Genomic DNA, 16543 nt, shown 5'->3' with positions numbered 1-16543 from the left:
AATTATAAAAGACCAATAATAACCCTGAACCCCAAGTAAACTCAGGAATATGTTTTCTGAAAATAATTTGATTTAAAATAATATAGCTTCACAGTCAGCCCTGTTTCCTCAGGCAATTCATTCCAGGGTTGTGTCGTCATAGTTAACGCTCTGCCCCTGCTACAGTTTTGTGACATTAGACATCTGTTTGAAAATCTCAAGTTAATTAATAAAATATGAATTATTATTATATAAATTGTATAATGAATTATTATAAATCCAAACTGGGATCCAATGTAAAAATGTGTGTGGAGTGGTGTGATCATAAGCTACAGAGTGCTGCACCAACATCATAAACACAGAAAAGTTTGGGATCCAGCTGCTTCGTAAAAAAGAAAAGAGCTGCTTTAAAGGAATAATCCAAGTTACTGTATTTGCTACAGATTTTTTAAATGAAATATAAAACTTATTATGTAAAGAAGAACACAGATGTACATTCTAACAGAATAAGGCCAGTTTTCTGTTCTCTGCGTCTCATTTTGTATTTCTTCTCATTTCAGGTGATGCCTGAGTGACTTCTCTCCGTCGTCATAGACACGGACTCATCGCTACACTGATGCTTTCAAGTTGGGACATCGACGTTGTTATTTACATACAGTCTAACTAAGTGGTTGAAACAGGGTCTGTGATGCATTTAGGTTTATTCAAGGATTTCGTTTTTTTTTTTCAGTAACTGAGATTTATGTTCTATAAAATGTGTCAACGTGTGTGAAGACGTTTCAAAGCAGTTCCTCTGTGATAATATTAGCTGCGGTTTGATTGTAAATAATTGTTTTGTGTTGTGACTGTTACTGTGTTGTGAAGGCTCAAGCTGATTGTGTATTTGTGCCAATGCTGATATAAATATTGTAAAATTAAAAGGCTTCTGTAGTATATGGTGAGACTCAAACGTTTCAAATTTCTAGTTCAACTTAACACACAGTGTCATAAAAGTACTTTCTCGCTCTTTTTGCTCCTCTTTAAATCTACATATTTATGGCTAATTATGCTGTGGTTTTTTTAATGCAATATATCCTGATTTACATCCTGTGTAACTCCCCCGTATATATCTGAGCATGGTTTTGCGTCTGTTGTGACAGTTTTGATTTAAATAGCAGTGACATCACGCGTCAGGTGATTCCATTACCGGAGACACATTCTAATTGACTCCCCCTTCATATTCACATCAAATTTAAGTTTTAGATCCAAGCAGCAGCTCTACTCTGTCTTTTTTCATCACTTAGCCATTGTATAGAAATTGTTTTTTATCTTTTGATGACATTTTAAAATTAAAAATAGAACAATTGTAGCAAATGGCTTGTAATGTAAATACATTGGGCCAAAAGTCAAGTAATTTAAGAGGCTTGATCACCTTGATTGATAACCAGCTTGATTTGTTGACATGCTTGTTGAGTGGGTTTTACATTTGAACTTATCGGTAAATGATAGTTGTTTTCATATCAACTCTGTGCCATATTCCATTTTTCCATTGGACTTGTTTCCACCTATGCTATGTTGTATTGAGCGTTAGGTATGTTGGAGAAAAAATGACTGAAGTGAAATAAGACCTGTTTCAATAAAACATGCTTTATTGATGCAAGGTAGAAATATGTGTCTTTTTTTTGCAATTTTAACCATTTGTCAGCAGCAATTTTAAAACTTTTTTTTTAAACACAAGGCATGTTAATACTCTGGTTGTATAATACAGTAAAAAAGAAGTAAATCATTATTCCAAGAATAAGGTTATGTTTTTCATGACTTGTCAAAGCATCTCATTTAAACTCTCATGTAAATACACACCCTGAAAACCACAAACACTCTCACACACATAATATAAACACTCGCTCCAGACTGAGGCAAAGTAAAGCAGGGTTCGAACATGTATGGCACAAGTTTCCCCTAAGAAACTGAATAAACACATCGATTAGGCAGGACACTTGACTCCACTGATGCCTTACACACAAACAGTTTGTATTCAAGTTTACCAACAGGAGGCGTCCAAGTGTGCTTTCAAATCAAACCACTAACTTATCTCTGACGCCTTAGCAGGTCACACATAAACATAAACGGTTATTGCATTATCGAAGGGCCACACACAGGTGGCCAATTCAGCTAAAATCTCAAAAGGATCAAATAATATTCCATCAAATAAGATTAAAACCAAGTCAAAATGATTGCCTAACATTCTGAGATACTGTATTTACAAAAATAACCTCACTATTTCTGCAGTGGTACTTCTCTGTGTATAAAAGGTCCGATCAGTGTGCACTCAGTCTGTTCTATTCAACTCAACCCAAGTCTAATGTTTATAGTTTCATATTGTCTCGTATTGTGTAGCACATGATGTTCTGTACGACGCAGTATCAGGGTCATGTTGAAAAAAACGAATTCAGAGAAGAAAGTCGTAATATGAAAAAATAATCATAATATTAATAGAATAGTCGTGTTGTAAAATTACAAGAAAAAAGTAGCAATTTCACAAAAAAAAAATCACATATTACAAGAATAAAGTCGTAAAATCCCAAGACTAAAGTCGTACTTTTTATGAGAATAAAGTTGTAATTTTATAAGAATTAAGTCAGACTATTACAAGAATAAAGTTGTACAATTACAAGTGTAATATTACAAGAATTAAGTCATAAATATACAAGAATAAAGTCGTTATTTTACAAATGAGTAGTAATTTTACAAATAAGTCTCCATTTTAACAGAACAAGTCCTACATTTTGAGAAATAAGCAGTAATAAAGTTCTAATTTAAATTTTACAGGAAAAAAGCCACAATTTTACAAGAATAAAGTCAGAATATAACAACAATAAAATTAAGAGATTATAAAAAAACTGAGCCAATCTCATTGAGAAATTAAAATTATGACTTTATTCTGGTAAAATTGCATTATTATTAATATCTTTAATAGTTTTTTTGACAACATGGCCCAAATACTCTGTCATAGATGGGGCATAAGACTACATCTTAAATATTTATTACACATTCATAATTAGGTTTTAGTAATATTACAATAGTTATTAAATCATATTCATGTATGTAAATAAGGACTACATTCAGTGGAAGACTTTAGTACGTGCTTTCTCATGATTATTGGTTTGGGGATCTTTTCAATCTTATAGGAAAAAATATTGTTTTAAAACCAAATTCCTAATTCCAATTGAATCTTTTTAAAGACATACAGTGTTTGGCACGTGTGAAAATGTGCATTTTAGTGAAATGTGCTACAAAATATTTTGTAAAATTATTTAACTGTTCTTTACGTACGTAAACATTTGGCGAAAATAAGTTTAATTAGATTCAAGGGACTGTCTCCAATGAACTGTTCTATATAAATGTTACATTGTACTGAATTGTAAATGAGTGATGTAGTTTGAATGGCACTGAATGGCACACTGACAGTGATCAGCCTCAACATACAAACATGCAACTGGTTTTAATGTCGTGACTGATCATGAACATATACCACTGCTGTCACAACAATAATGCTCTAGCTGCACTGCAAATGATTTCTGCAGAAGTCATTTAATCTTATATTAAGTCTACATTTAATTGAAAAAAAGAAAATCTGTCACCGGGATTTACATAACTGTCACTGAACCCAGCTAAAAGATTACTGTCACTTTTAAATGCACTATACAATAAGAATATTCGATTAAATGACAGATAGTTTTTTTGCATTATGGTCCTTGTAGTGGGAGGCGGTGTAGGACCTGTGGCCCACCAGCCTCCGTGGCCCCATGACGACAGCCACTGGTGATCGTTGTCACCTGAGTGCCCTGCATCTGTTAACTTGAAGTCCTCTCCTGCCTCAGAATATCATAGACGTCATCCATTGTGCTTAGTCTCTCAAAGAAAGGGAGGAGATCGAGCAGCTCAGTGTCTGACATGTCGTCAAACCAGGATACGACAGGAACCTTTGAAAAAACAGGACAATGTGGAATTAGAAGGATTTTTCAGTAGCTCCATGGCACTCAATATCATTTAAAAACAGAGTAGTAATATTTTACACTGTAGAAGTGAATGACAGGAAACTAAAACATGTCTCTTAATCACATTAACACTGTATCTCAGTATATTGCAGAAGCTAAATATGAAAAGCGTACAGCATTGTCGGGATGGAAGACGTAGGAGGCTGGAGAGTTGTCGATGATGATGACCTTGTTAAGGTCTCTGCCTAAACGGCTCAGGTCTTTTACATAGTTCCCTTTGTGGAAGACGCAGGACTCCCGGAAGAGACGGCTCCTAAAGGCCCCCCATTTGTCCAATAGGTCGGACACGGGATCTGCATACTAAAGAAAAAAAAAAAAAAGATTAATGTATATTAATTGTTTAACATCAACTGGATACAGGTATGTTCATTTAAATTGTATCGTAGCCTTCATAATATATCACAATATAATACATACATTACTGTGCATGATAGATAAAAACCACACACAATACTTTCCACTCAAAGTCAACAAAACAAACACAGACAGTTAACTGAAATGGAGCTTAATGTATATTGTACAATATTCCGTTATTATTTATTTCACAAGCTGTTTTTAAAATCATCTATCAAATTTAAAGGTACAGTGTGTAAGATTTAGGTGAAATGGATCTATTGGCAGAAATTTAATGTAGAATAATCCTCATGATGTTTTCACTAGTTCGTTTCATCTAAATTGTATGAATTATATTTTTCTTTACCCCAGAACAGGGACTTTATTTTTAAATTTTATTCAAACTTTATATTTAAATCGAGGACACCCTCTCTACAGAGGCCATCCATGTTTTTTACATTAGTCCAGACTGGACAAACTAAACCCCTTTTTGAGTTTTTATGACAACTGAAGCTTCCACAGGTTCTTTTTCATGTTTGGAAGGAGAGGGTGAGGTGAGGGGTGTTCAGCTGCAACATGCAACTTCAACACTAGATATCACACAATTCTACACACTGTACCTTTAAAGAGCCAAATGACAAAATAAAGAACACATATTTAAAGACACACTATCAGACATGCTTAACGTTATAGACTACATATAGCAACAACCAACCTGCATCAGGTTTCACTGCCTCCTATGAGCACTGACATATGTGTCAGCCATAGAGAAGTGATATCTGCAACATTTAAGCTTGCAAACGTGACAAGCGGAAGAGCAGCATTCGATTTCTCAAAATGTTCTCATGATAGCGTCATGTGCTGTGGACATACGCTGCAACTAAAAGTGGGTGAGTAATGACACCAGATCCGTACAGGCTGAGGCCGACACAGTTTGAAGTAAATGTTAAGGATAAAACGTTGATTCACTGACAGGTATCGTAAATATCTCTTTATGTGTCAGGGCATATGTGGAAGTGAAAAACAACAAACACACACGCACGAGCCTGGGCTTCCAGTAATTCTAGGTATAATGAAGCAAGAGGTGTCGCTTTACACAACAAGTATGGATAGATTTGCCAACAACAGTTTTCATGCGTCATGTGCCTCACAGCCTCCAGTCACTCTGACAAACTGACACACAGCAGAAGTCTGACCTTGGCTAAACTTGCGGTGAACAAAACGCACTCAAACAATTCTCCCATCCTCTTGAGGAATTCGTCCACGTGGGGTCTCTTCAGCACATACACCTGGGTGGAGACACAAAGCCACAGGAGATGAAAAACACAGTTGGTGTTGAACATGCCTCAGTTATTACCTTGTGTTGTGTGTCATTGCTACCTCTGTCTTTTGGCAGGAATTTGCTAAACCTACTGAAATGTATGTGAGGATCACGAAATAGGATATTTCTTGACCTTTTTATACACATTTCCCAGAACAGAGCATGGACCTTGATAAAAAAAAAATATCTATAAAGCTGTTTTCAGACATGCGCTCCGGGTAAAATCCTGAGAACTGGATTTATCCAGAGTCTGCCTTTCACACATGCCGGGTGCAACAGACAGAGACAGGAAGTGATGCATTAACTCTGCTGCGTAGATCAATTGTTTTTGTTTTTTCATTTTTGCACCTATCGTGTGTTAGAGGTAGAGGCATCAACAATTATGTTTGAGACTGTTGAAACTTGGCAGAGGTTTTCACTACTGCCATTCTAGTTAGAAATATAATCAGCATAACAAAGAAGTGAGGGGGAAATGTATGAATAAGAGAAGATCTAATCTTATTACAGGCCTAGAGTATTGAGAAGACAAGAAATGTATCTGCACAAAACATTACAATGAAGGCGTGTGCATGAACGTATAAATATAGTGGATAGTGTGACCCACTTCTTCTGTTTAAAATTGTATATTGCAAAATATAAGTTGTAATGTCCAAATTAAAACTTTTTGAAAACAGTTTTTAGATCTACTTCCACTAAGTTGCTGGCGGCCTTGTTTCTGAACCAAGTCGTCCTGAATAGGCTTTCCCCACTAAAACAAGCCTATCCTGGATTACTTGAACCAGACCCAGGCCCTCTGGGCATCAAAGCTCCTCTGTCTTCTGGGAGGCCGCAGCACAACAGATTGCAGTTACCATTTACAGCCACTGCTGTCCCCCGGCACCAATGAGCAGGGCACAACATGCGCCGCAGACTGATTGATGGCCGGTGGTTTCTGAGAACCCTGCCAGGGTTTCGTCATTTCGTCAGGCCACTGAAATAGCCACCTGCTGCTCAAAGCCATCAACAGAAAAGGCTGCAGCACTGTCAAGGCGCTAGCACGGTGTTTCCAGTACAAACCGGATCTGTGTAAGATTTTTGAATTCTAAAGTCATGTAAGTGGTGTTTGGGCCATACCCTGGTTACTGTGTGTGTTTATGCAGTAATGTTAAGTGCTTGTAATCAATCCTGCTAAAAACACATTTTTTAGCAGCTGAAGCTACGAGTCAGTTGATGAAAAGTGCATACCTGGTGAACTGTTCCATCGATTTCCACTGGAATGATAAAGTCAGCATTGTTCACTGGCTGTAGAAAACAGAAGGGGAGTGTCAATGACAAAGAAACACAGTTTCCTAATAAAATCAAGACTGTGCAGAGATGAGAGTGTTGGTAGTAAGTCAGAAGTGGAGATGTGTCAAATAGACGCTCAGACGCCACCTCAGCGACTTCACAGTCACACAACACTGGTCATAATACCACTCTTGTCAATTCCATCATTGGAATACATGCTCCACAGAAAGTGACAAGGCTCATAAAAAATATATGATTTATTTGGGCAGTTCTCACACCTCAAATATGCTTCTCAAATGGAAGTACGGTCTGAGTAGGTCTGAGCCATATGGCAAAACGTATATAATGATGAACATCACGATGGGTGGCACATTATTATATCTTTTAAAAACTGATTTTTGCTCCTGAGTGAAGGTTATGGTTTTAAACTTTATGAACAGAGAATGACAATAACTTTATAAAATGCATAACAACCTCACTGTGTTTGCAAAATACATGAGAAATAGAATATTGCTAAATATTGGACTTATATTACTGTTAATGAAAATTATATTGCAGTAATTATTAATATTGCTTTATTTCCCAGTCCAAAGAGTGAGCATACATCCATAATTAACTAACAGTTTTAGTTTATGTTCTGTTCTGCACCAACTGATCCTATGTTGTAGAAAAATGGATATTAAATACCAAATGCATAGACAATTTCCATTAGCAGGAGGAATTTGGTTTTGAACTCAGACTATAGCACATTTTCATGCATCATAAAATTAAAAGCAAATCCAAGGTTTAGTGTTATTTCTTGCCTGGTTACAGTGTTAAACTTTCTACGGCAGCAATTCTCTGCATATTAGGGTCACGTTAAAGAAAATAATTTTTTCTGGAATAAAGCCGTAATATAATATGAATAAAGTGGGAAATTATGGTTAAAAGTTGTAATTTCACAGGGACAAAGTCCAGTTTGAAGAGAATAAAGTCATAATTTTAGGCAACACGTACATTTACAATGGAATAAATCATAAAATCTGCCTGTTATGGCTATCTTATGTTATTCTTTAATTAAGGTTTGTCAAATAACAAAATACTAAAAGATTGTGTAGGAAACTTTCATTTCCGACTGTATTATGATTCTGTGTTCTGTTCAAAAGAGGAGCATGGATTCTCCTTGGTGCCTATTTCCTAGAAATGTTTTCTTTACCTCTATTCTCATAAAATTGCAACTTGTGAAACTACATGAATTGAACAACAACAACCATAACACATAAACTCCAGCTCACTCAACACAGTGTATGATGTGTACAGGAACAAAGGTTTCAAATGCAATTTATTCTCCTGATTCTAGAATATATATTAAATATTTTTATGAATATGATATTATGATATTGCTCATCACTGTTCAACATGTACAATCTACATGTAGCTCTGCTCCTATGCTTCATTATTTTAGCTATGGTAGTACTGTATGACGTGGTATTTGTTTTCTCACTACAATTCTATATAGTTATAGTTTGACTTAAAAATCACATTAAGGATCACCTTCTAAATTCTACAAAAAAAGGATTTTCTACATGAATGTTTGATTTGAAATAAAATATCTGTTGACGTATTTAGTTTACTTCTTTATTTGAGGGTTGCACTATTAATGCAAAAAAGCTCTGTACTACTTTACAGAGTAAATGGAGACAGTTTAAAATGAGCAGTCTGAAGCCTGAAGACACGGAGGTAACATTTGAATAAAGAGTGGGATAGTATGAAAGCATGATTGAATAGTTTTCTAATGACATGACCCAAGGTTGATATTAAATACTTTTATAGATTGTGCTAATTGTGTTTTTGACAGTTTTCTCTTTTTGTTTCTTAAAAAGTGAGTTGCACAGCTTCCCTCTCGTCTTCCATGTAAAACAAACCGTGTTACAAAATGCTATTTTTAGTACGTGTCGAAGTAATAATGACTTTTGTTATCCACCTTGTGTTAAACATGGGGTTTCACAGCTCTGACCCTGTTTACACATAGCTAGCAGCAATATCCAGTGACATCTTGTAAGACAGTCTGTGACCTGAGAGGGACCAAACACCACATGGCATTCATGACATAATTTGTCGTGACATAGGAGCCTTGACTTTTGGCAGAGATTACTTTGTTCACTAAATGTTACCTTAAAAGGCGTCAACTGAACAAAAGGAAGCCAGTTATCTCAAGGAACAATATAAAACCCAGCACAGTTTATGAAAGCATATTTGTTTTGTGAAGAGATTTTATTTTCAAATATTTGTGATTGTCATTTTTCTTATTTGAAAGCTCAATATTTATCTCTGAATTTGTAATCACAAGAAGGAGATATTGATATGACAGGTCATTGAAGATGGTTGTTTGAATCTCATTAAATTATTATTACATTTCATTCTTGAAAATCAATTAATTGCTTGTTTTTTTATAAATCTAGGATTTAAGATGCAGGTGGGTCCTGCAGAGCACCCATAAAATCAACGGCTTATGTATATTTGACATATGAGTCTGGTCCTCCTGTCATGTGCCTCCTAAAATGCAAAATGATGCAGTGCAAATCCCACTGCTATTTTTGCCTGCCATAAATTAGCAAGTGGATTGTTTGCTTTGAAAGTCTATATGGAAGTCTAATAGCAGATACCTTTTTAAAACAGGCAAACACACACTTTTATGCAATTGAATCAAATCAAAATTATTATATTATATATTATATATAAAATATTATCAATTATTTTCAAAAAAAACATTTAAAAAGGTTGAGTGTGTATAATTTACTGACACCTAGAGGTGAAGTTATGTGGCAGCTAAATACTCCTCATCTCACCCTCCCTTTCCCAACATGAAGGAGAACCTGTGGTGAACTTCAGTTGTCATGAAAACTCAAAAGGTTTCAGTTTGTCCAGTTTGGACGACAGTGAAAAACATGGTCGGCCTCCACAAAGAGGAACCCCCCCCCCTCCATGTAAATATAGTAAAGTGTGGTAAAGAAAACAAAATTCATACAATTTAGATGAAACACACCAGTGAAAACATCACTAGGTTTATTTTATATTCAATTTCTGTCAAAAATCACTTTCGCCTAAATCTTACAAACTGAACCTTTAAGATTAAATTAACTGTTGTATTATTATCATTTTTAAATAACCCAGCATGCAATACTTTATATATTTCGATTATTTTGGTGCAACTCCCAGCTAAATTAAAATACACACTACAATAGATTATCAACATGGTGTCACCTTCAGAAATCATGCTGTTGTTACTCAGTATAGTCCCGAGACTTTGTCAGATCCAGTTTCCGTGAGAACTATCTCTTACTCGAATGAGTCCAAAAACTGATTATGGATCAAGGATATTGATCCTTGGGACGACAATGAAGGTGTTATGTCTTAATGAACAACTGCTTTGTGCACAGCAGCTTCTGGTTGTTAACTGGCTCTTAGCACCAGAAACCAAATGTCACTGAACTCCACTGAATTGCAATGATTACATTCATGTTTCACTTCAATAAATTCTTATTACATTCACATTCCCATTGTTCATCATATCTGCCAATGCATATATTACAATGCAATCATCCACTGCACTTTCCTCCAGTGCATTTCTCTACAAATAATAATTCTATCTGTAGCGTAACGGTGTATATTATGTTCTTATTCTCTGAATTTGATTGTTTTCTTTTTTATTTCAATTGATTGCTTATTTGATTCTATATATAATTTCACAGGTTCTCTTGTCTACCTTATTTTGACTATCTGCTGCTCTACCAAGTGAATTTCCACGATGGGAGATCAATAAAGTTTCTCTTATCTTCTCTTACCTCATCTTATCTTATAAAGTAGTTCAAGATTCTGGGAAAAGCAGTTAATCTGTAACTTGGCCAGAATTAGATGAGAACATTGAAACCATTGTGTCTGTGCAGCCTGCAGCTGGTTAGCTCACTTAAACACTAATACTCTACGGCTCACTCATTAACATGCTAAACCTTGTTTATTCTGTATGCAAACCATAGTATCTAAACAACAAATTGTGAAGATTACATGCTGGATTATTTCTTGGTTGAGGATAGCAACTTCCTCGAGTATCGGCCAGTTGCCTGGCAACCTGACAACTCCAGGAAGTTAGTGCTCCTGGCCAAGAAAATAGCAATGTGTCGCTTTGTGTGCCAAGTTGAAATGGAGTGGAAAACTTGTGCAACTGGCACAAACCGGCGCACGCAAGAAAGCTCCTGGAGCCTTTTAAAAGTGGTAATGCTCTTTAGATTTATGATAATATATGTATTTATGACACATGATCCTCGGCCCTCCTGGAAGAAGGATTATTTTTAAACCATGGGAAAACCTTAAAATATACAAGTGGGTGACAACAATGTATCACACCCACACAGATCAGACACTGGGACACTGAGATGAATGGATTGAAAGCAAGCAAGACATACACTACAAATATTAAACTTTTACCAATACTGAATATTTATACTCAACACAGTGTTGAGTTATAGTATCTGAAATCCCACTGAGAGGACAAGTATTTTCATATTTCTAGTTTCGACAAGCTGACTTTTAAATCTTTATAAAAATACAGTTTGTTGGATAGAAATGAAGCCTACACATATAACTATAAGATCTCAACCAACAAATTGGGTGGCTGATGATATCGATATGAGCCTTTTATTTCACATATTTTACAGAATAAACAATGCAGAAAAGATCTGTAGTTATGTTTACATTTTATGTGAAAAAACATTTCCTTTTTTAAATCAAGTTCCATATATTAGGTTGTTTTAGTTTTTTTTATTGTTTACAGTTATTTATAATCATGTCAATGTTATATTGTAAAATAACAATTAAGATTTGTTGTCCAAGGGCCTTGATTACAACATCAAAGAAATCAATGTCAATTTCTTTTCATATATAAATATATATCAGCCAATACATCAGCGTAGTAACAATAAAAAAAAGATGCCACTAAGTAAGCTCCTTAATATGATGCCTTCAAAAAGGATCCAAGTGTCCATGATGCATTTTCTAGCTTTTATTAAAACTTAAATTAAAAGCAAGAATGACAGAAAATATCAGAACCCTCCTCCTGTCTTTGACTCTAACACAACAAACAAATCGATCTATATCCTAGTTTCAATTAAACAAATACCTGCAGCCTAAACAAACACAGGTTGAATATTAACTTTGGCTCAGACAACAAGTATTGGAACATTTTTACTCCCCCAATACCAGTACTGGCATCAGCCCCCAAAGATCCATGTTGGTTCAGCTCCATTTACAAAGAGAAAATAGGTCACACAGGCCAACTTACCTTAAATGAACTATGGACTAGTGTTTCATCCAAATCAATGACCACACAGATCTTCCCCGCATCATTCGATTTTATCCGTGGGAGTAGTGGTTTTACTGGAACCTGAAGACAAACAAATTTAGTTTTAGAACTAAAGCTTGTTATTGGAAAATGTTGCCTTTAATTGCTTTCAAGCCCACAATATGAGTAGCTATATTTACAGGTAATTAATTTAAACCTGAGAAAGTACCATCTCAATATGTAGGACATACTGACATACAATTGTGCGTGTGTGTTTCTTGTCACTTAAGAGACACTGGCTTGTGTTGTGATGTTTCGGTGAAGGGTTACAAGAAACCTTGGATGCTACAGCTGCTGCAATGTTGATGGAGCATGTCTAATATCCTCATACTGTGCCTCATCCTTCAGCAAGTGGCCAGACATCAGTGTTTGCTAGTGTGATTATGATTCTAAAAACAAGTTGGCATGACCGGACAGGCTGTCTGTAATACTGGTGCATGTGTTTGTCTGTGGAGTGCGAGCTGCCATTTGAGGATAATGGCAGAGCTGGAGTTTGACACAGATACCACACAATCTGCCAAGTGAAGATCTCCTGTAACTTATTCTCTGCCATGGTTGACAGCAGTGCCTTAGTGCTGTAAAAATAGACCAACAGCATTTGGCAGCAGATTTTAACTTCTGGGATAATTCAGTCTTTCACCCCCACTTCTGAAAACTCAAATCAGTCCTTCGATGCTTCACAGTTGAGGTGCAATACCTGCTCGGTTGGTGGAATGCAGTAGTCGCAGTCACAGGCCTCAGAGGATTCATCGTCACTCTGCTCCTCCTCTGAATCTCTGCTCTGTTCGTAGTCACTTTCCTCAGTCTGTTCATCGCCTCCCTCAAGTTTGGTATGTTCAGAGACAACACTGTGGATAATATCTAGAGGATGCCTCATTCCTGTTGAAATGTCACTATCTGATTTCATGTCCGGTTCTTCCGCAGCAGAGCAGCAGGCCAAGTTCTCGCTCAGTTCAATATCTTCACTAACTCCAAATCCGACTGCTTGGCACTCCGCTGGACCAACTCCAGGGGCCTGGAACTCAGTAATAAGTCCACTCGGGGCTTGTTGAACAGATGACTGAACACTTTTAATCTGATACGCATAGTAATCCTCAACACCTGGTTCATACGCCTCTCCATCACTTTCATTATCTATAAGCCACCAATATGGCTCCATTTCGGAACATTCAATAACTGCTTGATCGTCAGGCTCCGACTCGTCATCCTTTCTGCAAATATCAACTGTAGAGGTACTGTCGCCAAGGGAGTCATAACTCTGGGTGTCATAGACCTCTTCTTCATAAGCATCACCTTCAACAGAGATGTCTTCAGCACACGGTGCAGACATGCTCTCCTCATGACCAGAGGACAGGCAGATCTCCTCTTCCTCTTCATTGCAGATATCAGAAACATGGCCCTCAGATGTTTCTCTGTCAAAGGTGTCTTCATCTTCCTCTGCTTCCTCCTGATACTCTGTGTAAAGTTCATCGGCTTCACTTTCTTCTTCTTCTTCAACTTCACCTTCTAAATTTGACTCTGAATCTATGATCAAGTCTTCAGGTTTTTTCTCTGACTCACAATCATCTCTTTGACTTGCATCACATTCTACTTCAGGACATGCATCTGCTTCCTGAGCATTAATTTCCTCACTGGCTTCCTCATTCATATATACATTTTTGGTACCACGTCTTGCAGCCTCCTTTTCAAGATTCAGGCATTCATGTACATCACCACCATCAAAGCAGGAGATGTAATGCCGCTTTGGTGAAAACGCGTGTCCGTAATGGTCTGCTCTGTCAAACAGATCAAAGTAATCCCCAATTACAATATCAACAGCAGGTGTTTTCTTTTTATCCTCATTACTTTCGTCAGCGTGCCTTTGTTTTATTTCTTCATCATCTTCAAAAGATTCCCACTGCGTCTGCTCATCACTTGAATCTTCCTGAACTCCCTTTTCAGATTCCCAAGATGAATCGGAGCAGGGATCTGACGGAATACTGCCTTCAGGACAGGTCTTAAAGGATTTTGTTTCAGTAGAGGAGCAATCGGAGAAACTGTCTTCTTCAGTGTAAAAGCTGTCAGAGGTTTTGTCAGAAGTTGCACACTGCTGCGTGCTTTCATACTCTACACTTCCACACATCTCACAGTTATCTGTTGACATGTCTAATGTAGGAGTTTGCTGAGAGAGTTCTTCAGTGTCCTCAAAACGGACATGTTCACTGTCATCAAAGCAAACAGGGACCAGTGTGTTGTAATGTGATGCATTTACATCTTCTGATAGTCTGGCCTCAGTTTCACTTGGTTCACATGGATAGCTCTCTTCATCCTCATCTTCATCCTCATCTTCCTCCTCATCACCATTTGTGTACTCAAATTGCATTTCATCATACTCACAAAGTTCAGTGCCACAGTCCAGTGAGTCCACTGAATCACGGATGTTGGGCGGGAAACCACTCATTTCACAGTCCTCTGTCGATGTGTCTGGTTCAGAGTCAGAGCACTCGCTCTGCTGATCAGGAGGCTCATATTGTTGAAGTAACTCAAGGTGCTCAGTGCTCTCCGGTATGAAATCAGACATTTCACACAGCCCTAAACTGTCACATTTTATTGCCAATTTGTCCTGTTCAAAGTCGAGAGACTCAAACTGTTGGCCAGGGGGCTTGCATTGTTGAAATAGTCCGAGGTGTTCCGCACAGTGTTCACAGCAAGGACATTTGTTACAAGCTACGCTATGATTAGCACTCTGCTCAGAGGACTTGCAAGGTTTAAAACACTCACAGTGTTGAGCACATTCATTAAATGGTTGGCTTAACCTCGAAGTCTCACACTTATCAAGGGTTTGCTTGGATTCAAAAAATATGTTGCTTGCTGAATATTGCTCAAAGCTCTCAGCATGTCCGTTGCAATATCTGCTGTATTCAGCCTCATCTCCACTCATCTTGCAGTGCTCCATGCAAAGCAGAGACAAGTCCATAACTCTGACATCTTGCTCTGTGTAATCCACAAGGACGTTCATGCCAAGTTCAGCGCTTCCTTTTGAAGGGCTGGTTAAATCTGCAGCTTCTGTTAAATCGGGAACTTGGCATTGTTCTGCAAGCATGGTCTCAGCCGATAGCTCCCCTTCTCCAGAGACTTTAGCTTGCTCAGAGTTTTCCAAATACATCGTGAAATTATTTGTCAGTCAATGTTTGCTCAAAGTTTATCCTCCATGCATTGGGTCAGGGTGTTGTCGTCTCTAAGGATCCTGCGGAGTACAAGTCCAGCAGACTGACGGGTAACTGTCAGGGTCCATTCAGAGTGGATATTCACATGGCTGGAAGGGGGAGTCACTGAAGACCCCCGCCAGCCTGAGAGAGTAACAGCAACAGGAGCAGCATGCACGATGACATGACAGGTTGTCACAACCAAAACTGAGACTAGCACTTGACTCGACCCCCCTCTGCCAGAGACCAAGCAATTTATTTTTGGGACTTGGAAAGAAGTGACAAATAACTTCTGGAATATCAAATCTCTATAAAAGGCTGAAGTCAGGCATAAATCGGAAACTGACACCTGAGAAGATTTTGACTACTTGATCTCCAGACCATAACTGACTAAAGCCAAGTTGTTTTCCAAGACTATAATCACTTATGTGATGAAGTATGATCACTTTTTCAAAAATGTAAAAAATATACATAAAGGAGTAGTGGTCATTGGGGGATTAAGCACCATCTTTGCAAAAGTAAACCAATAAATCCAAATCCTAATTACATTTTTTCATATTCAAACACCATTCAGACATATCTCTACCTAATCATTGATAAATTATGTAATGGATCAGTTATCAGTGTCTATAATTATTGAATAATGCCTGATAGCAGATCTGTATCATAGTTTTCTGCTCTAAGCCAAAGGATATCTCCAATGCAGAATCTAGTGTAGTGTGTCCTGCTTGTGGCACCGCTACAGTATCTGTTTTTGGACTTTTGGCCGAGCAGCGATCTAACTGTCAGAGCAGCACTTCTGTAACATTTACTCCAATCATTGCACTTCTTGTAATTCTTCTTCGTTTTGATTGATGCCTGAACATGGAGTACTTTTCAATGTTGCTGCACGGTACTTCTCGTCACAGGAGGGGTGAGTAAACAAGAACAGCTTTGAGCCAAGAAAACATGTGTTTCAGGCATCACACGGCTGTCAATCAATGCTGACCACATGCTGCTCAACAGACGAGCGAGGAGGAAGGCGAAAGAAAGTCAATCTCATGAG

At 37.4% G+C, this 16543-nt stretch overlaps 2 protein-coding genes across 19 annotated transcripts in view; one reads left to right on the top strand and one right to left on the bottom strand.

Moving 5' to 3' along the window:
- obsl1b (obscurin like cytoskeletal adaptor 1b) overlaps positions 1-1618 on the top strand; it is a 35563-nt gene extending 33945 nt beyond the window's left edge. For all 17 annotated transcript variants that reach the window (XM_069533409.1, XM_069533405.1, XM_069533407.1 and 14 more), the window contains one exon: positions 540-1618. In XM_069533409.1, coding sequence (XP_069389510.1) covers positions 540-550 — 11 coding nt within the window. In that variant the 3' untranslated portion in view covers positions 551-1618. The remainder of the gene's footprint in view (positions 1-539) is intronic.
- Positions 1586-16543, bottom strand: part of LOC109631015 (carboxy-terminal domain RNA polymerase II polypeptide A small phosphatase 1-like) — a 23567-nt gene continuing 8609 nt past the window's right edge. Inside the window, exons 1-6 of one of the 2 annotated variants that reach the window (XM_020089571.2) lie at positions 13011-16539; positions 12254-12355; positions 6895-6951; positions 5546-5638; positions 4131-4316; positions 1586-3941 (exon numbers count right to left, since the gene is read on the bottom strand). In XM_020089571.2, the coding sequence (XP_019945130.2) occupies positions 3813-3941; positions 4131-4316; positions 5546-5638; positions 6895-6951; positions 12254-12355; positions 13011-15458 (3015 nt within the window). In that variant the 5' untranslated portion in view covers positions 15459-16539 and the 3' untranslated portion in view covers positions 1586-3812. Of the gene's footprint in view, positions 3942-4130; positions 4317-5545; positions 5639-6894; positions 6952-12253; positions 12356-13010; positions 16540-16543 lie in introns of those variants that run through there. The other variant, XM_020089572.2, reaches the window with a different exon arrangement.

Source organism: Paralichthys olivaceus, chromosome 10, assembly GCF_024713975.1.
Source record: "Paralichthys olivaceus isolate ysfri-2021 chromosome 10, ASM2471397v2, whole genome shotgun sequence".
NCBI lineage: Eukaryota > Metazoa > Chordata > Actinopteri > Pleuronectiformes > Paralichthyidae > Paralichthys > Paralichthys olivaceus.
The sequence above is the reverse complement of the archived record's forward strand: the minus strand, read 5'-3'. Positions and strand labels throughout refer to the sequence as shown.